This window comes from Theropithecus gelada, chromosome 5 (genome assembly GCF_003255815.1).
Source record: "Theropithecus gelada isolate Dixy chromosome 5, Tgel_1.0, whole genome shotgun sequence".
Taxonomy (NCBI): domain Eukaryota; kingdom Metazoa; phylum Chordata; class Mammalia; order Primates; family Cercopithecidae; genus Theropithecus; species Theropithecus gelada.
Genome location: NC_037672.1, coordinates 182337032 through 182358971, shown reverse-complemented (window position 1 = coordinate 182358971; position 21940 = coordinate 182337032). Strand labels below are relative to the sequence as shown.

Here is a 21940-nt window from a genome sequence, read left to right as displayed (position 1 = left end):
TGGCTACTATTTCCTGACTGGTTAGCGCTCAGTCAGGTGCCCCTGGGAGTTAGAGGCCGAATCAATACTACCATAACCACACTTCATCCAGAAGAAATAAGGAGAAGTATAAACAGAGGGCTAGAGTATGGATATGGGGGGTATGTAACACCCACATATTCACTAAAGACCCAATGTAAACTTCATCCCAATGTTCTTCTACTAAAAGCACCTGCAGGGAAATGGGAAGGGAAGATAACTCCTCCTAAAGGGGACAGAATAGATTCCAAAGGTCTCTTATTCAACAATGTAAAAATCAGACGTCTAAAATCATTTGAATATAGTTCATAAAACTTTGTTTTACTAAATTGTTTCTGACTTTATAACAATTAAGGCATAATTTTCTTAAAGATGAACAATAAAGATTACAATAAATTAAGTAGCTTTTATTTGTATTCGATACAATGGGAAAGACTTTTTATGGGCAGGAAATTTAAACACACCTTTTAATTTTAACATCTATTATTCCTGTACATTCATAAGTTTACAAATCTGGAATCAAATTTTTCTCAACTTTTAAAGGTACAGTCGGAAATCAGTGAAATATTGAACAAAAGTATTATTGAAGTAGAAAACCCACAATTTGGCTCAGAAAAAAATCTGGCGTTTGGTGCACGCATTGAAAAGGATTTGGTATGTTATTCTATAGAAATCATTTCTGTATGTAGGTACTTCAAAACGTGACTACCATCAGTTCCTTTCACTTTACGTGGTCCCCTTTGTTATAGGAAAAATGGACCATCAGAGATGAAAATAAGGAAAGTCCAGTCCTGAAACCCTTAAAAGACATGTGTTTTTTTACCTCTGTTCTTCTGCAATTTGCCCATTTCTCCTGAGAGTCTGGAAGGGACATTTGACTTTGTCCAGATCCCGAAAGATTCCCAAGTAAATTCAAATACAAGGCAGTTTTTATAGCCAATCTATTCACTTAGGATTGACCTAGGTCTGTGGTAAATTCCCTAGAAAAGCTCCAAACCAAAGTTACCATCACTGTGTCCACACTGACTCGAATTCACACTTCCGGGATAGTCACAGTCCTAAAATCACCTGAAGGGAGTACAAGCTAAGGTTAACAAATAGCTCAGAATTAGAAACATTCATTTGCCTGAAACTCCCATTTGACCTATCAGTTTCATCTTCCCCACCTACCTATGATGGCCTCTTGAAGGACGCTAAATTTCTATATTTCTGAAATTGAGGAGTTGGCCCAAGTATCTCACCCCAAAGGAAATAAGAGCAAGTTCTAAGCAAACTGTGAAGACCAGAGTTACAGATCTAAAAACAACTGTTGGAGAAAATAAATCATACTTGTTATGCTCCTTTGCTGTGGAAATGGGTAAAATGCTTGTTTAGGGTACATAAATAAATCCTCCACAAAATATTATCTGTACTGCTTGGACATGTGGCAAATGACAATACATTTATAGTGTACTTCTTGTTACAGCCTACAGAGAATCAAGAAGGAAACCTTTCTATGGAGAAAAGTCGTCATTTTAAGGATTCCAAGACACTTCATTCAGTGGAAGAGAAATTAAGTGGTGATAGTGTGAACAGTCTCTCTCAAAATATAAATGTTCCATCCCAGATGCATTTCGAGGACACTTTAACTCTGAGAACTTCAACAGACAATTTATCTTCAAACATAATTATACACCCTTCAGAAAATTCTGACATCTTGAAGAATTATAATAACTTTTATCATTTTCTACCTACTGCACCTCAAAATGTGATGTCTCAAGCTGATATGGTAATTCTGGATAAATCCAAAATTACTGTGCCTTTTCTCAAGCATGGATTTTGTGAAAATTTAGATGACATTTGCCATTCTATCAAACAAATGAAAGAAGAGCTTCAAAAGTCACACGATAGGGAAGTGGCACTTGCAAATGAACTTCAGACTTTAAAAACTGATCCAAGTGTTCAAAGTAATGATAAATATGACCTGTCCCCTATTCACCAGGAAAAAATGAACTTTATTAAGGAAGAAAACGTGGACCGTAACTTAAATGAAGATATAAAATCAAAGAGAATTTCAGAATTAGAGGCATTAGTAAACAAATTACTCCCCTTCAGGGAAACAGTGTCAAAATTCCATGTGAATTTTTGTAGAAAATGTAAAAAATTATCCAAGAGTGAAATACACAGGGGAAAGAGAAATGAGAAAAACAATAAAGAAATTCCCATCACTGGCAAAAATATTACAGATTTAAAATTCCATTCCAGAGTTCCAAGATACACACTGTCATTCCTCGACCAAACAAAACACGAAATGAAAGACAAAGAAAGACAACCATTTCTAGTAAAACAAGGATCAATAATATTTGAAAATGAGAAAACTTCCAAAGTTAATTCCGTTACTGAACAGTGTGTTGCAAAAATTCAGTACTTACAGAATTACCTGAAAGAATCTGTGCAGATACAGAAAAAAGTAACAGAACTGGAGAATGAAAATCTGAACCTTAAGTCCAAAATGAAACCTCTTATCTTTACCACACAATCTCTCATACAGAAAGTTGAAACATATGAAAAGCAACTTAAGAATCTGGTTGAAGAAAAGAGTACTATTCAGTCTAAGTTAAGTAAAACAGAAGAAGACAGCAAAGAGTGTCTTAAAGAATTAAAAAAAATAATTAGTAAATATAATGTTCTCCAAGGCCAAAATAAAACTCTAGAGGAAAAAAACATACAACTTTCTTTAGAGAAGCAACAAATGATGGAAGCATTCGATCAACTAAAAAGTAAGGAACACAAAACTCAAAGTGATATGGCCATTGTCAATAATGAAAATAATCGAATGAGTATAGAAATGGAAGCAATGAAAACCAATATTCTATTGATACAAGATGAAAAAGAAATGTTAGAGAAAAAAACACACCAGCTTCTAAAAGAAAAAAGCTCACTTGAAAATGAACTAAAAGAAAACCAGCTAGAGATAATGCAGCTAAAAGAGAAAGAAAGATTGGCAAAAACCGAACAAGAGACACTTCTTCAAATAATAGAAACAGTTAAAGATGAAAAACTCAATCTTGAAACAACATTACAAGAATCTGCTGCTGCCAGACAAATTATGGAAAGAGAAATTGAGAATATTCAAACCTACCAATCTACTGCAGAAGAGAATTTCCTGCAAGAAATAAAAAACGCAAAATCAGAAGCAAGTATTTATAAGAATAGCTTGTCGGAAATTGGCAAGGAATGCGAAATGTTATCAAAAATGGTCATGGAAACCAAAACAGATAATCAGATTCTAAAAGAAGAACTAAAGAAACATAGTCAAGAAAATGTAAAATTTGAAAACAGCATCAGTAGACTTACTGAAGACAAAATACTTTTAGAAAATTATGTAAGAAGCATAGAAAATGAAAGGGATACCTTGGAATTTGAGATGCGGAATCTTCAACGAGAATATTTAAATTTAAGTGATAAAATTTGTAGTCAGCATAATGACCCTTCAAAATCAACTTATATTTCAAGAAGAGAGAAATTCCATTTTGACAACTATATTCATGAAGATACCGCTAGTCCTCGGAGTAGGCCTTTGGCTTCAGATTTGAAAGGTATGCAAGTCCTGGTAGATTAGTAGAGATGTGTTTAAGATTCTTGTAGCCTGTTGGGCACTAGCCAGAGTACAGAAATAAGGAGGAAACTTTAAGATGAATATAATTTTGTTTTGTAAAATTTGTATCTAATGTATTATACAGTGAAATTATTTAGGAAATTTTTCTAGATAAAATTTATATTTATATTAATTATGTACATTGCATGCGTACAAAGCAACTTTGGCAGTGAGCAAGAGGGAGTTAATTACTATTTTAAAGTATAAGTAGTACTCCCACCTTAAAAGAATTCTTTTTTTTTTTCCTAGGAATTCCAAGTAAACTATATCAGTTGCTTCCATCCAAGATCTATAAATAAACGGCTAAAATCAATGTTTCAAAACCTTTGTCCAAGTACTTTTCCACCCCGAAAATAATTTTAAATTGTATGATGACATTAACCTGGTAATTGATTAGACTAGTTTTTAAAATTAGAAATTGGAATTAGGTATATATTTTATATTGTCAAGAACAGTGGCGAATGTGAGGTTTTACCCAACTGGTAAGCTCATATTTTAGCCTGCTACAGTTTTGTGGGTTCTCGTGGAAGGCACAAGACTCCTGAGTGAGAGACTGAGGATAGTTTGTTACAACAGCAGGAGTCAGAGTGTCAGCATGTCTGCATTGGTTCCCCGAGCCCCAATTTCTATAAGCAGCGTAAAGAGGATCATACAGTGGGTTGCATCACAGGAGAGAGCGAGCTTAGAAACCCAAATATTATAATGGCTAGTAAGATGCCTGCCCGTTGCTGTAGGTGGAAACATTGCACTGGACAATAAGCATGCCTGCCCTGGCTCCAGAGCAAACACGATCTCTAGCTTCCAAGGTTGCAGGCACACCTGTCCTGGGCTCCAGAGACACTCTGTCTGTTCAAATATTCAAAGACTGCTGTTCAAATATTCCTGGTTGAATTTTGCGCAGTGCTTTTCCTACGTTTATTGAGGTGATCCTGTTTTACTCCTTCAATCTGTCACTATGGTAAATTATGTTAAGAAACATTCACCTTGAATTCCTGGGACAAACTCCACTAGGTGAGGTTGTATTATTCTTTTAATATATATTCCTGGATTCAATTTGATAATATTTTGTTAAGGATTTCTGCTTCTATATTCAGAAGGACGTTGGTCTGTGTTATTTTCTCGTAATGTCTTTGTCTGGCTTTGGTATCAGGAAAATCCTGTTGGGAAGTGTTTCCCCTCCTCTATTTTCTGAATGTGTGTAGGATTGGTGTTATATTATTCCTTCCTTAAATATTTAAATACGTAATACTCATACATATTTGGAAAATATGTAATATGTAAATATCTACCAGAGGGCCTGGGTTTTTCTAAATGGGAAGGTTTTCCATTGCTAAATGATTTCTATTAATGTAGAACTATTCAGATTTTCTATTTCTTGAGTTAGGATTGATAATTTGTATGTTCTGAGGAATTTGTACATTTCTTGTAAGTTCTCAAATGTATTATCATAAAGTTGTTCATAATATTCCTTATTAGCATTTTAACATTCAAAGGACTTACAGCGACGTCCCCTCTTCAATTTCTGACATTGGTAATTTGGGGGTTCTTTTTTCTTTATCATTCTTGCTAGAGTTTTAGCAATTTTACTTTTCTTTTCAAACATCGGCTTATTATTTCATTGATTTTTCTCGCTGCTTTGTTTTTTATTCCATTGATTTCTGTTCCTATTTAGTAATTTTATTCCTTTGGGTTATCTGGGGCTAATGTGCTCCTTCCCTAGTTTCGCACCCACATTAACTGCACCATAGAGTCTGGTATGTTTTCATTTTCATTCAGTTCAAAATATTTTCTTTTTCACTCGTGATTTATTCTTTGACCCAATGGATTAGAAGTGAGTTGCTTGATTTCTAAATGTTTGGAGATTTTCAGTGATTTTTCTTTTATTGATTTCTTATTAATTCTGTCTTGATCAGAGAACATGCTCTAAATCTTTTTTAATTTATGGAGACGTGTTTTATTGCCCAGAATATGGTCTGTCTTGGTTGATGTTTCAGGTGAACTGGAATGTTCTATAAATGTCAACGAAGTAAACGTGTTGACAGGATTGAGCAAATCTATGTCTGTACTGATCTGGTGTCTGCTTGTTCTAACAGTTACTGATAGAGGAATAGAGAAGTTGATTTGTTCATTCTATAAATTTGTTTAATGTGTTTTAAAGCTATTTTATTTTATTTTATTTTATTTTATTTTATTTTATTTTATTTTACTGTTATTATTATTTTTTTTAGATGGAGTCTCAGTGTTGTCAGCCCAGGCTGCAGTGCAGTGGAACAATCTCAGCTCACTGCAACCTCCACCTCCCGGGTTCCAGCAATTATCCTGTCTCAGCCTCCTGAGTAGCTGAGATTACAGGCGCCCACCACCACGCCTGGCTAATTTTTATATTTTTAGTAAAGATGGGGTTTCACCATGTTGGCCAGACTGGTCTCGAACTCCTGACCTCAGGTGATCCACCTGCCTCAGCCTCCCAAATTGCTGGGATAACAGGCATGAGCCACCGTGCCTGGCCAAAGCTCTCTTATGCATGCACACACATTTAGCACTATTATGTCCGCTTGGTAAACTGATACCCTTATTATTATGAAATAACCCTCATTATCCCTAGGGGTATTCCTTGTTCTAAAGTCTCTGATATTAATATAGCCTCTCTAGTTGTCTTTAGATTGGTGTTTGCATAGTATATCTTTTTGCATGCTTTTATATTTATTTTGTAATGATGAATCAGTACGAGAAACTCTGAATAGTTAAATAATAAATATATACCATGAAAATGGATTAGTAAATCCTGGAAATCAAATATAAATCAAAGAACTAAAGCATTAAGAAAATAACTAATGGTGAGCACTATATCCATTTAAATACAAAATTAAGATTAAAGAACTATGAGAATTGTGGTTACAAAATAGAGTGTTAGTGTTAAAAAACATTGACAATATAAAACAAACAATATAACTAAAAAGTTAGGTGCATCCTTTTACTTTTAACCTACCTTTGTCTGTTTTGTTTACTGCTGAATCCCAGTGCCCAGAGCTATGCCTGGAATATAGCAAGCACTCAATATTTGTTAAATGAATGATGAATTAACAGGCTGCCATTACACTAGACTATTAGGCATAGGCTGGGCCTTCACTCTGTATGAATGTTATAAGGAGTTTTAAGTATCAAGAAGTTTAGACAAAATTAGCTGGATGGGGTGGTACATACCTGTAGTCCCAGCTACTCATGAGACTGAGGTAGGAGGATCACTTGACCTCAGGAGTTTGAGGTTGCAGTGAGCTATGATTGTGCCACTGCACTCCAGCCTGGGTGACAGGGTGAGACCCCATCTCTTAACAACAACAGCAAAGTTTAGACAAGATGACATTTTAGGTTCCTCCCTTCCTTCCTTCCTTCCTTCCTTCCTTCCTTCCTTCCTTCCTTCCTTCCTTCCTTCCTTCCTTCCTTCCTTCCTTCCTTTTTCCTTCCTCCCTCCCTCGCTCCCTCCCTCCTTTCTTTCTTTTTTTTTTTTTTTTTGAGACAGAGTCTTGCTCTGTGGCTCAGGCTGGAGTGCAGTGGCCTCATCTCAGCTCACTGCAACCTCCGCCTCCCAGGTTCAAGCTATTCTCCTGCTTCAGCCTCCTGAGTAGCTGGGACTATAGGCATGTGCCACCATGCCCAGCTTATTTCTGTATTTTTAGTAGAGATGAGGTTTCACTATGTCGGCCAGGCTGATCTCGAACTCCTGACCTTAAGTGATCCTCCCACCTCGGCCTCCCAAAGTGCTGGGATTACAGGCATGAGCCACCGCGCCCGACCATTTTAGGTCACTTTCTAACAGTAGTGTAATGATTTCAAATTGCTTTATGAAGATTTTTGGAAATATATATATTGGGGGGAGGGAGGATAATATATGTTTTTCTAGCTAGCTCCAATAGGCTTATAGCCTGCCCCCTTAATAAGGTGTGAGGAGGAATAAACTGGAAACAGGTCTTCTCAGTCTTTTTTCTTGTAAACTAACATGTGTTCTATAGTTGATTTCCTACAAGTAAGTTACCTCCATCTTACCCTGCTCTCCAATTTTGGTAAAGGCTGTAGAGTGACTAACATAACTTGAAAGCAGCCAGAGGCTGGGCGTGGTGGCTCACTCCTGTAATCCCAGCACTTTGGGAGGCTGAGGCGGGCGGATCACCTGACATCAGGAGTTCAAGACCAGCCTGATCAACATGGTGAAACACCGTCTCTACTAAAAGTACAAAATCAGCTGGTCGTGGTGGCGTCACCTGTAATCCCAGCTACTCAGGAGGCTGAGGCAGGAGAATCGCGTGAACCCAGGAGGCAAAGGTTGCAGTGAGCCGAGATGGCGCCTTTGTACTCCAGCCTGTGCAACAAGAACGAAATTCCGTCTCAAGAAAAAAAAAAAAAAGCAAGAAGGCTGAGGTGGGAGGATTGTTTGAGCCTAGGAGTTGAAGACGAGTGTGGGCAGCATAGGGAGACCTTGTCTCCACAGAAAATTTGAAAAATTATCCAGGTGTGGTGGCATATGCCTCTGGTCCCAGCTACTTAGGAGGCTGTGGCAGGATTGCTTGAGCCTGGGAGGTTGAGGCTGCAGTAAGCCATGATCACACCACTGCACTCCAGCTTCGGCGACAGAAACTAAGACCCTGTCTCGGGGAAAAAAAAAAAAAAAAGCAAGACTATGTGGCTTTGCCAGTGCTAGTTGTGCTAACTTGGACAAATTAGTTCATCTTTCTCAAACTCCATTTGTTGTTAGATGTAGATTAAGAGATTAATAATTAAAAACATATTAATATGGAATGCACATGGAATGGTATCTGGTACATTGCATTATATAAGTGTTATATAATGCTACTAACTTACTTTTGACATTGTAACAAAATACCACAAGGGAAAATTCAGTTATAATTGATGAAAATTCAAATTAACAAATTACCTTACAACTTATTGACAACAAATTATTTGATGGATAATGATCTAGTGGTTGTTTTTGTTTTGTTTTGTTTTCGTCTGTTTGCTTTTAGAGACAGGGTCTCACCATGTGGCCCAGTCTGGCCTCAAGCTCCTGGGTTCTGGTGATCCTCCTGCCTTGGTCTCCCAAAATGCTGGGACTACAGGTGTGGGCCACTGTACCCAGCCTTAATAGACTGATACATATTATTTATTTATTTTACAGCTTATAAAATATTTTAAATTTGGTTTTCATAATTCTTCCAGGTAGATAATACGGATGACAGATAATTCAAGAGTCTTAAGAAATTAATTTGCTCTACTGTAGACAGCTATAATAGTAACAGGTTGAACCTGGTTTTTTTTTTTTTTTTTTTTTTTGAGATGGAGTCTCACTGTGTTGTCCAGGCTGAAGTGCAGTGGTGCAATCTTGGCTCAATGCAATCTCCACCTCCCAGGTTCAAGCAATTCTCCTGCCTCAGCTTCCCCAGTAACTAGGATTACAGTTGCCCGCCACCACGCCTGGCTAATTTTTGTATTTTTGGTAGAGACAGTGTTTCACCATATTGATCAGGCTGGTCTCGAACTCCTGACCTCAAGTAATTCACCCACCTTGGCCTCCCAAAGTGTTGGGATTACAGGCGTGAGCCAGCGAGCCCGACCTTAAACTTGGCTTATTATTCTTAATGCATGTTCCACATTTATATACAAAAGTAGCAGGCAGTCTCTGAAGAAGCAGGATAAGATTTCAAAAACTATGATGTACTACTGCTTAACTTTCTCTCTGCTTAACAGTTCTTACTAGAGCTTATTATTGATCTAAGTCTCCCTTAAAGTTAAGCCTTTCTTCCATGTTAGGCCGACATCCACAATTATTGTTTCAGATTTGAGCCTTGAACAGATGTAAGTAGACGGTTTGTAGCAGAGACTGATGTCTGGCTAAGCAAGCTTATTTCTTCCATTACTCACTGATGATGGATACAGAAAACTACTCAAGTCATACAGGCATCATCACAGGAGAGTAGATAACTAGACGTGTAAGTTGTCAAGAGACGACACCAGAGTCATGGCTGAGTCTGAGGAATAAAGCTGTTTCACAGGAAACTACCTAATGTTGTATTGTTACATTTTCAAAGTTCAAAGAAGAGACAATAATTGTAAGAAAACAATCCATGGGCATCATAACTAGTTTGCACCTGTCAGATCAAACATGTGTGCATGCTTTCCTCTACCAACACTTAGAGAAATCTTAATTGTTTTACATATGTCATTATTCCCATTGCTGGTTTCCATATTTGGTTTTCTTTTTTTTTTTTTTTTTTTTTTTTTTGAGACAGAGCCTCGCTCTGTCGCCCGGGCTGGAGTGCAGTGGCCGGATCTCAGCTCACTGCAAGCTCCGCCTCCCGGGTTCACGCCATTCTCCTGCCTCAGCCTCCCGAGTAGCTGGGACTACAGACGCCCGCCACCTCGCCCGGCTAGTTTTTTGTATTTCTTAATAGAGACGGGGTTTCACCATGTTAGCCAGGATGGTCTCGATCTCCTGACCTCGTGATCCGCCCGTCTCGGCCTCCCAAAGTGCTGGGATTACAGGCTTGAGCCACCGCACCCGGCCTCCATATTTGGTTTTCTGTAAACTGACACAATACATTTATATAAAATCCAGATAAGATCTGTCAATTGTCACACTGCTGCTAAAACCCTTCAGGAGAGCGTTAGATTAGTGTTCCCATCTATGAATATGATATGAAGTGTTTTGTCTTAAAAAGGCATATTAATAAAAATTAACTATAGTTAAAAGATTAAAATGAAAATTATAATTTTTAAAGCTAAAATAAATTTCGATAAAATCTGAAAATATAAAACTCTTATCTCAAAAGAATTGGGATTACAGGCGTGAGCCACCGCACCCAGTCTAAGAATAAATATATTTATAAGGCTTGTTTGGTAACATTATCGATATATAACCATAGATGTTATTCACCTATGTGTACTTGGTAAGGCCATTCCTATTCTGAAGACAAATGTATTCAGTATTACTCTTTGATTCACATTATACCCTTGGTAATGTTTTTATGATATTAATTGCACAGTGTTAGTTATGAGGCAGGCATGAAAAATTCCTTTAAAACATTAATTGTAAAAATTATCTGTACCACCTGCACTCCTCCTTCAAAAGCCAGCTATGTATGTCTGGCTTGACATAGTTCCCTCCACTTAAAAAACGTGGGTAGGCCCAAAAGAAGAGTCTTGTAGCCTTCTACAATCTGATTTCCAGCTCTAGGCAGCCTGGACTGGCAGAAGGACAAGTTCTAAGAAAGCATCACGTATTTGTCCTTTTTCACAATGCTGATAAAGACATACTGGAGACTGGGTAATTTATAAAGAAAAAGAGGTTTAATGGACTCACAATTCCATGTGGCTGTGGAGGCCTCACAATCATGGTGGAAGGCAAAAGGCACGTCTTACATGGCAGCAAGCAAGAGTGAAAATGAGAACCAAGCAAAAGGGGTTTCCCCTTTTAAAACCATCAGCTCTCGTGAGACTTATTCACAACCACAAGAACAGTATGGGGGAAACTGCCCCCATGATTCAATTAACTCCCACCAGGTCCCTCCCACAACATGTGGGAATTATGGGAGCTGCAATTCAAGATGAGATTTGGGTAAGAACACAGCCAAACCGTATCACACCATTATCTAAAATAACTTCCAATGTATTAGTTGATATTTAGATAATTTACATTTCCCTTTTAAAATACAAACACCACTAGCCCCTGCCCCTGGTGAATGAGGGCTATCAATACCTCACTATGAATTACAGTAAGATACTTAAATCATGTCTTTTAAGAGCTGATTTTTTTTTTTTTTTTTTTTTTTGAGACGGTATCTTATTCTGTTGCCCAGGCTGGGGTGCAGTGGCACGATCTTGGCTCACTGCAACCTCCACCTTCCAGGTTCAAGCAATTCTCCTGCCTCAGCCTCCCGAGCTGGGATTACAGGCATGCACCACCATGCCCGGATAATTTTTGTATTTTTAGTAGAGACAGGGTTTCACTATGTTGGGCAGGCTAGTCTTGAACTCCTGACCTCATGATCCACCCGCCTCAGCCTCCCAAAGTGCTGGGATTTCAGGCATGAGCCACCGTGCCTGGCTTAGAGCAGATATTTTTAAAAGAGACAGGGCAGGTGAAGGAGAAGAGATAACTTGGGGACTAGCAGGTAAGGCCTCGGTGAGATGCCCCAGGTGAGGCAGCTTGACAGCTAGAGAGGAACATGGGAGGACACCAAAGACTGACTTCATCCATCTTCCAACTTCAGAATTTTTATAAGATACTCAACTAACAAGTACATCCCCCTCAACCCCTCAACTCATCCTGGGGCTGCCATTGGCTAAATAACCTGATGCTTTACGTAAGTCACAAATAGAGGGCGTATTACCATATAAGCTGAAGCATTTGCCTCACTATGTCATGTGTATATATTGTATCTATGTAATAATATAAATGGATCTAACATTTATCTCTGATGTTAAGAATGCTTTAGTAGGCTATGACACTTGGATAGCTATCAATCCAATTTTCAATACTTCTGAGAAGAAACAGCAAGAATTTATTGTGTACTTTCTACCCTTCCAGCAGTCTCTTCCACTCCTCCCCTCCAACCATGCAATTTTTTAACATTAGCAGTAAAAGCAAATGACAGATTGCACTTCAGGATTTCATACAATGTGTACACATGTTCTGCTCAGACACATAGATCTAAAAACATAAATCAGCAACCATGTGTTATTAGCAAATACTATTTATTAATTAAGTAGTAGTATGAAAACAAGGAAGAGAATTAGAGTTGCAGGCTTAAATTTCTTTTAACTGCTTGAGCTATCTGCTCCAAAACATCTTATATTTTTTCAAATAATTAGCTCTTGATAATGAATTACTCGTAGTTAAGATCTAGAAAGCTACTTGTCTTCCAGTTGCTAATAGGATGGTACTGAAGCAGTCTTGTAGTTCTTTGAATTTAGTGCCCTAAAATTGGAAAGTAAACACACATTAATTTTTTAGGTGCAAGTCAAATACCTGTACATTTTTTTTTTTTTTTTTTTTAAAGACAGGGTCTCGCTCTGTCGCCCAGGTTGGAGTGCAGTGGTGCAATCACAGTTCACTGCAACCTCAACCGCCTAGGCTTTTAAGCAATCCTCCTGCCTCAGCCGCCCAAGTATCTGAAACTACAGGCATGTGCCATCATGCCTGGCTAATTTTTATACTTTTTGTAGAGACAGAGTTTCGCCATGTTGCCCAGGCTGGTCTTAAAATCCTGGGCTCAAGTGATCTGCCTGACTTGGCCTTCCAAAGTGCTGAGATTACACACATGAGCCACCAAGCCCAGCCTATCTGTACATTCTTATGAAAACTTTTTTCACTAAAAAATTTAAAACTAATATACTTTGTAACATATTAACAATCCAAAACTAAAATTTTCTCATCAACTTAAAACACTTCATTTTATTAAAGCCATATATACTTAGAAGATATAGTTTAAGAAGGAAAACAATTATGGAATCAATTTTAAATACTACTGTCCAAAGGTTTACTGGTTTTAAAATTAGGGTAAAAGAAGCTAGAACTTGATTCAGGATAATGATTTGATAATGTATTATAAAAAGAAAGAGATTTCAATAAATTCAAAATTACTAAACGGAAGATAAAATTCAAATTTTTCAAAAGAACAATCACTTATTCTTCTCTTTCTCCCTGCTCCAAACATATAGGCTACAGCATCATAGAACTTTCTCAGGTTTATTCTCTGCAGAGAAAAGAACACACAGAAAACCTGAAATACTACCCCCCTTCCCACACACAAAGTTCCATCTATCAGACGGTGGGTGTGGTGAGGAAAATTCTAATTTTACCACCTGTTTATTAGATGAAATTGGGCAGAGTAGTGATAGGTGGTTTGCCAGAGGTTAAAGGTTAAAAGGATAGGAAAAAGCTCCATATCTTCCTGTTTCTAAGTCCAGTACTTTACCAACTAGCCCACAGAGAATAGTATTCCTGTAGACAACAGTTTAAATTACACACATTTACCCTAATATCTAGGGGAATCGTGGTTCAGTGACACAGATCAGTTTTTGTTAATTCAGAAAATGTGAATTTTGCTAGGTCAAAATCAATTTTCCTTACTTATTCCACAAAATTGTCACCAAAGTGCTACAAAGAGTAGATAAAATATGCAAAAATTGGTCATCATCGTCATCGATATTAGCTTATTATAATAAAACCCGTATGTGTTAAGCTACCATTCAAAATGTATATCCGGCCGGGCACAGTGGCTCATGCCTGTAATCCCAGCACTTAATCTCAGCACTTTGGGAGGCTGAGGTGGGAGGATTACCTGAGGTCAGGAGTTCGAAACCAGCCTGACAAACACGGCAAAACCCCGTCTCTACTAAAAATACAAAAATTAGCTGGGCATGGTGGTGGGCGCCTGTAATACCAGCTACTTAGGAGGCTGAAACAGGAGAGTTGCTTGAACCTGGGAGGAGAAGGTTGCAGTGAGCCGAGATCACGCCACTGCACTCCAGCCTGGGTGACAAGAGTGAAACTCCGCTCAAAAAAGGAAAAAAAGATGAAATGTATTTCCAAAACCTGTTCCTTCAAACCCATATATGGTGTCAGCAAGACATGGTAGACTTGGAAAGCTTGAATTGGCTAATTATTGCAGCTAAGAAGGATTCTTCATTTCACCTACATTACCTCACTTATAATAGCATCTCATACATTAGTGACTTTGTGCTAACTGCATAGTTTAACTTCTATTTGATGGTATCATAGCAATTTAGAGCTTTTGTCAAAGTAGTATTGGAGTCTGGGGGGTGGTTATTCTATTTTACATAAAATGAGAATGTACTATGCTTCCAGTTAATTGCAATGACACTATATTACTGAAATTGAATTCATAGGAAAGACACTGGTTCTAACACTCCTAATGAGATGCATGCATGGCTTAATACAGATGTCATAGTATTGGAGTCCACTGAAATACAGCATTCTGTAGTTAATGCTAGTGACACACACAAGTGCTCAAGAAAAAACTTCACTTGACAAATGCTTTATGCACTTGCCATTTGGGAAATACTGAGATAAATGTTTTGAAAAAATATAAAATCAAACATAGCTATAGGTAGCAAAATGACTATCATATAAGGTATAACATATATGAATGGCTATAACACATAAAAGACAGGTTCAAGATAGAAGTTCAGTAGAACTCCGTCTGAGGATATTAGCAGACTTTAGAGAAGAGATGACAGAAGATAGAAGGCAGAATGAACAACCTTACCAGCAATGTAGTAGAGTAGGTTAAAATAAAGTACATGTATTTCATAAGGCTCAAGAAAAAGATGCACGAAAATAACAAGAAAGACAACAGGAAAGCAGGTTATGGCCACCTTACAAGGGGCCTTCAGTTTTTTAAGCAAATGTTTGAAACTAGATGGCATCTCAAGCTAATTAGTCCCCATGAAACCAGAAGATAACTTCAGTATTTTTTTTTTAGAGAAAACACATCTTAAAGTACATAAAATACAGTAAAATCATGTATATCACAAAAAATGTTGTGGGCTGTAGATATTATGTCTGAAGTACCAAACTGTAAGCATTTTAAATTTTCCTTATTTGAGATCATTTTTTCTAATCTTGCAAACTCTCAACATAAAATTTAGTGCTAGGTAGCCCCTGAATGATGTAAAGCTTAAGATGTCCAGAAATTGTTTTTCAACTTAAGCAACGGACTAGATTAAAATAATTCAGTCAGAAAATTGGATACATATTGAAGCTCTAAATGGATGTTGAGTGAGAGAATCAAGTGAAAAAAAGCCATTGTTAGGTATCCAGGACCACAGAGTCTTCTCAGCAGTCTCATGAGCAAGAAGAGTAGTACAAGTATGAACATCATCCAAGTTAGGGCACCCCAAATTATCAAAGTTTTAAGACAGTATCAACTTACTATGAAGTCCTCTTTCCCAAAAGAATTCAGGTATTCGAAATCATATTTCTGGTTAGGTAAACGTTAACACATAGCACTGGTATTTTTAATTTATAAAAATGTTAAGTAATTTGTCTTTAGCTGATTAGTTCTGCTGGTAAATACATTGTTCCAAAGAACTTAACAAGTAGTCAATCAGAAATACACCTTTGTGCGGGGCATGGCGGCCTACGTCTGTAATTCCAGCACTTCAGGAGGCCGAGGCAGGCGGATCACCTGAGGTCGGGAGTTCGAGACCAGCCTGACCAACATGGAGAAACCCCATCTCTACTAAAAATACAAAATTAGCCGGGCGTGGTGGTGCATGCCTGTAATCCCAGCTACTCAGGAGGCTAAGGCAGGAGAATCGCTTGAACCCGGGAGGCAGAGGTTGTGATGAGCCGAGATCACGCCATTGCATCCCAACCTGGGCAATAAGACGAAACTCTCTCTCAAAAAAAAGAAAAAAAAGAAAAGAAAAAGAAAGAAAGAAATACACCTTTGTAATAAAGGGCAGTTTTATTTTTGTGAAATAATACTAATGTTAGTATTATAATTACTGTCTCCAAGTGATAAAGATGTACTACTGTTTTATAAAAGAATGTAAATTTAGTGTCCTTTAGACACAGAATAACTGATTGTTTTTACTCCAAAGAACTTTCTCAGTTTTGAGAGTATACAAAACCTGGATAAAATTGGAGTTTTAAGATACTTTGATAATAAACTTTTTCTCAAAGCATTATAGTTACGTTGGCATTTTTAATTAACCAGAATATTTCCTATTTTCACAGGTTATCTCAAAGTTAAAGACAGAACTCTCAAGCATCATTAGGATTCCTCACTACTGCTAAGAAACTCCCTTGGAGAAATAGCCAATGTTAACGTGTACTGCTAACTGAACGATGAATATCTAACTAGTCTCAAATGACTCATAATGAGGCGCTATAGATTTGCTTTAAAAATTACGCACAGAATGGTTTGGTGCAGATAACTTAAGCTTTTTCAGCTGGGAATTTCAGAAGATGGGGGAGAACTTCTACAAGGGAGGGCAGGTACTTGTATGTGGAAGAAGCTGAGATGTCTAAAGTCACCCAAATTTGTCATTTAAAAAAGTATATATAAATAAAAGATACTATTTTGAAGAAGTATAAAAGTTGGAAACAATTGTTTCTTGGTTTGTAAGCTAAGCATAAGGTTTTCCCACCTTCTGACATTCAAAGTCATTATACTTTCAACTGGTCTGCTTTTTGGTCCACCTGGTGGGTGGAAAATCTTATCGTTTTTGCCAGAAATAGTTGCCAATTTAGCCATATAAGGGTCAGCAGAATGTGATGGGTAAGGATCAAATGTTCCTGCCTTCATTCCACCAGGCTGCAAAGAAAAATGAGACAACTTAATGTGATTTTGTAAAATGCCTCTACAAAATTAGCTTGTGAAGAAGTTCATACATATTTTTGTAGTCTGCAGAGCTGGTTTTAAAGAAGATGATACTGTTTAATTCAAACACCACCAAAAGGTCTCCCTACCACCAACTTTATAGGGTCAAAACACCATAATCCAAAAGCTCTCAATAAAAATGACAATATTTATAGTAAGGTAACAGTCTAAACTATTGCCAAGCATTAATATTTTAGAGTTTATCAGGCCAGGCTATCACTTAGTTAGAAAGTGAGTCTATTAGTAAGGGAAATCCTAGGTCAGATGTATTTTGATAGAGAATGGGGAACAAGGAGTGTGGCACAACATGAGTTTACTAAATGCCAGTCAATGATGGAGAAGATACTTTAAAAAAAAGTAATAAGCGGCTGGGCGCAGTGGCTCAAGCCTGTAATCCCAGCACTTTGGGAGGCCGAGACGGCTGGATCACGAGGTCAGGAGATCGAGACCATCCTGGCTAACACAGTGCAACCGGTCTCTACTAAAAATACAAAAAATTAGCCAGGCGTGGTGGCAGGCGCCTGTAGTCCCAGCTACTCGGGAGGCTGAGGCAGGAGAATGGTGTGAACCCGGGAGGCGGAGCTTGCAGTGAGCTGAGATCTGGCCACTCCAGCCTGGGCGACAGAGCGAGACTCCGTCACCAAAAAAAAAAAAAAAAAAAGTAATAAGCAATAGCACAAAGAAATAGAAAGCAACAGGAAAATGTAATCTACTTTACTTTTCTTGTAGTCTTTTAAGAGAAGTCAATCAAAATATTTTTCAACCTGTACACAACACAGAAATATTTGCTTTGACTTCTTAAACTGATTTGACAGAATTTTAAACTTTATATTCTATATAATCACAGGAAATTCTATAGAATCATAATAACTCATTTAATTAGGCACTCTTGTAATGTCTATGCCAAATATACATGAAGATTTAATTCATTTGAAAGATACCATTGTAAGTTTTCAAGTTTTCCAGATTGAAGACACATGGATTATTTTAAACATCACAATAACAAGAAAACTTAAGAAAGTTTAAATTAATTTAAAAGTATAAAAGCAAAATGAATGAATTAAAAATAGAAAAGCATAAATAAGCCCAAGCGATGCTTTAAAAAGTAAATTAATAGCTATATCTGTAATAGAATTAAGAATGAAAAAGAAGTGAGGAAAGTCTATACCTATATTAAATATCAAAAATACAAAATAGGCCAGGCGCAGCAGCTCACGCCTGTAATCCCAGCACTTTGGGAGGCTGAGGCAGATGGATCACCTGAGGTCAGGAGCTCGAGACCAACCTAACCAATATGGCGAAACCCTGTCTCTACTAAAAATACAAAAATTAGCCGTGCATGGTGGCACACGCCTATAATCCCAGCTCTTAGGAAGGCTAAGGCAGGAAAATCACTTGAATTGAACCTGGGAGGCAGAGGTTGCAGTGAGCCAAGATCGTGCCACTGCACTCCAGCCTGGGCAACAGAGCAAGACTCCGTCTCAAAAAAAAAAAAAAAAAAAAAATATATATATATATATATATATATATATATATAAAAATATTTCCGCAAACCCCAAAAACCTGAATGAAATGACTGATTTTCTAAGAAAATATAAATAATCAACATTGACCAAAAAGAGATAGAAAACCTACACAAAACAGATGGAGAAAGACATGTAAGAATTGAGAAAATTAGCAGAACCATCCTGCAATATGGCTAAGCTCAGAATGCTTCACTGTGTGAACGCTTTCAAGTCTTCAGACAGCCGACATTTCTAGTGCTATCAAACTGCTATAGAACATAGAAAAACAAAGAAATTACCCCATTGCTTTAAGATGCCTGCATCCACTTGTACCAAAATAGAACAAGGCATATACATAGTCTTAAAAATACAGACCAATCACACTTCCAATTATTCTTGCAAAAATGCTTAATAAAATATTAGCAAATAAAACACAGTATTATATTTTAAGATTAATACAACACAGCCAAGTGAGATTCATTCCAGGAAATATTGTTATTCAGCTTATGACAAGTAAAAAGTGGGGAGTGAAGGGATAGTCTAAACAGATTACACCATTTGATAAAATTCAACATATATTCAATAAAATTCAGCATATGTTCCTGATTTATTCCTATTTTTGGCATCTATAAAAATGAAAAACTAAAGGTATCCCTATTAAAGTCAAGATTAAGGCAAGGATGGCCACTACTGCTGGCTTAAGGAATTGGGCATGAGCGTGACATAAAAAATACAAATATATGAGAAAGGTGGGGAGCAAAATTATTTGCAGATAATATAGAGCAGTAAAGCAAAAGAGAATCAAGAAAATAACCATCAGAACACAAAGTTTAATGAAGTTGCCAGTTATTTTTTAAAAATCAAATGTTTTTTATAATGACAAATAATATGAAGGAAAATATGTTGGGAAAAAAACCTTATTGACCAGAACCTTAAAATAACGAGGAATAAATATAAGATATAATATAAGCTATGCGATGTAAAATACAAAACTCTACAAGCGAGATACAAGGTTAAGTGGCTTACTCCTGATTCTGAAGATTCAAATTATAAATATGTTAATATATCCAAAAATACAAAGAGTAAATTTTATCACAAAATATCAAAGTTCTTTCTCTTTTGGGAACTTTAGAAAATAATTCTGAAGTTCTGGAGAATATGACAGAATAACCAGCACAACTTTTTTAAAGAGTAAGAAGAGACTAGACCACTCACTATTAAATATAATAGAACTTAAAAGGATTTTTTGGGCCAGAAATAGACAAATAGATTAGTCAAATGGAATGAAAACTCAGAAACATACCTTCAAAAATAAGAATTTTGGTTTGATAAAAATGGCATTTCAAAGTAATGGTGTTAAAAATGAATTATTCCATCAGTCATATCGGGAACAACTTTATTTTTAAAAAATCAGTTCTATTAAAGTCTAATTCACCTGCAATAAACTATACCCATTTAAAGTGAACAATGCTACAAGTTTTGGCAGATGTCTACACTCTTGAAATGACTACCACAATTCAGATACAGAACATTTCACCCCTGCCCAAAGTTTCCTCATGCCCCCAAACTAAATAAGAGCTGGATTCTTACCTTACTCTTTACATCAAAATGCATTTTAGATAAATATTTAAATGCAAAAGGATATGACTAATAGAAGGAATTAAGAAGCCACATTATTCTAATATTAGTGGTAAAGAGAGCCACTCTGAAAATGACAAATGAAAATGATAAATCTGACTACATCAAATCATGAAATTCCTGAACAGAACAAAACATCATAACCAAAGATCCAACAGATTAAAAAAATTATTTCCAACACAAATAACAAAACGAGAGTAGTACCCTTCATATATGAGATCTTACAAGAGATCTCACAATATTGATCTCACAATATTAAAACATAAACTTTGAAATACAAAGTCTGCAAGAAAAACAGGCAATTTACAGAAAAAAAAGCATTGACTAAGGTTTATACACTGCTGGAGCATTTTAATTTTTATTCTCACTTGTTAACTTCTGCAGTAGGAAGATAGTTAATTTTAATTGCCATTTTAAAAACTAAAAGATGGTTTGGCTTTTTATGATTTTAAGAAAAACTAGACCTAGGGTCTAGAGAAGCACTTCAAAAATTCATTGTGAATTCACCAGGCGTGGTCGCATACTCCTGTAATCTCAGCTATTCTGGAGGCTGACGCAGGAGAATCGTTTGAACTCGAGAGGTGGAGGTTGCAGTGAGCCTAGATCATGCCACTGCACTCCAGCCTGGGCAACAGAGCGAGACGCTGTCTCAAAAAAAAAAAAAAAAAAAAATTATAAATTCAAATACATTTGAAGAAACTAATAATTACTTCATGACAAGAGCTTCATTATCCCCTACACTATTCATACTTGGTGATTTCATGTAATTTTGTAAAAATGGGTCCCATGATTCTTGGTATCAGTACGAACAAAAGTTTATTATTTATATGGGGAAAAAATCATTTGACAGCAAGAGACAGTATTTCTTTATAATGCTTAATTTTTTTCATCCTAAAATTGTAAACTTGCCTTTTTACCAGGAGAAGAAGGTTTAAAAGTGTTTGAAATTGATTCTTTCTTCTCTTCTTTTTTAATTGGTGGTAAAGGTTCCTCAGAAAAATAAGGATTAGCATCAAAATAGTCCCTTGGGTGAAGATTTAACTTAAACGGTGCTCCTTTAAGTAAACGATGGTGTTCTTCATTCGCTTTCTGTAAATTACAGAGTTTGAAATTACACAGCATAAATTTCACAAATTGAAAATAACCCAGAGTAAAATCTTTTACATTGTAATATAAACATGATTCTTAAATCCATCCTGCTCCATGTACTTTTTTAAAACATTAATTTGCTACGTTCTATTTTTATGCTACGAAAGATATGCCTACTTGCAAACATAACTACGCTTATTCATTTTGGATACACATTTATTTGCGGTACTGAGACCTTATCACCTGAAGGAATCTATATTAACTATGTGGGCAGCATGATGCAGAATAACAAGAGTTGTCTCTAGTTCTCGCCTTTCCTGCTTTGTAGCATTTCTCAGAGATTCTGGGAAAGTTACGTTTTAGTGTCACATCTTCAACTGTGAATGCGGACATTATCATTCCCCCCGTAATGCTGTTGTAAAGATCACATGAGACTATGTAGATATATGATTTTATATGTGTATATATGAGATATGTATATATAACATTTTTATAATTTTTAAAAATATATGTATATATGAGATTACGTATATATCTCATATATGTATATTTGAGATATATACATATATGTATATATAACATTTTTACAATTTTTAAAAATATTTCATATGTATACATGAGATTATGTATATCTCATATATCTGTATATA

General features: G+C 36.5%; 2 protein-coding genes across 4 annotated transcripts in view; one reads left to right on the top strand and one right to left on the bottom strand.

The window, feature by feature from the left end:
• CCDC110 (coiled-coil domain containing 110) overlaps positions 1-16774 on the top strand; it is a 27139-nt gene extending 10365 nt beyond the window's left edge. Inside the window, exons 5-7 of one of the 3 annotated variants that reach the window (XM_025385487.1) lie at positions 562-672; positions 1484-3596; positions 16413-16774. In XM_025385487.1, coding sequence (XP_025241272.1) covers positions 562-672; positions 1484-3596; positions 16413-16453 — 2265 coding nt within the window. In that variant the 3' untranslated portion in view covers positions 16454-16774. Of the gene's footprint in view, positions 1-561; positions 673-1483; positions 3597-3904; positions 3955-16412 lie in introns of those variants that run through there. The other 2 variants (XM_025385486.1, XM_025385488.1) reach the window with 2 other exon arrangements.
• The window catches only part of C5H4orf47 (chromosome 5 C4orf47 homolog), a 23675-nt gene continuing 14116 nt past the window's right edge, over positions 12382-21940 (bottom strand). Inside the window, exons 6-8 of the mRNA XM_025385489.1 lie at positions 21111-21290; positions 16826-16992; positions 12382-12623 (exon numbers count right to left, since the gene is read on the bottom strand). Coding sequence (XP_025241274.1) covers positions 12575-12623; positions 16826-16992; positions 21111-21290 — 396 coding nt within the window. The 3' untranslated portion in view covers positions 12382-12574. The remainder of the gene's footprint in view (positions 12624-16825; positions 16993-21110; positions 21291-21940) is intronic.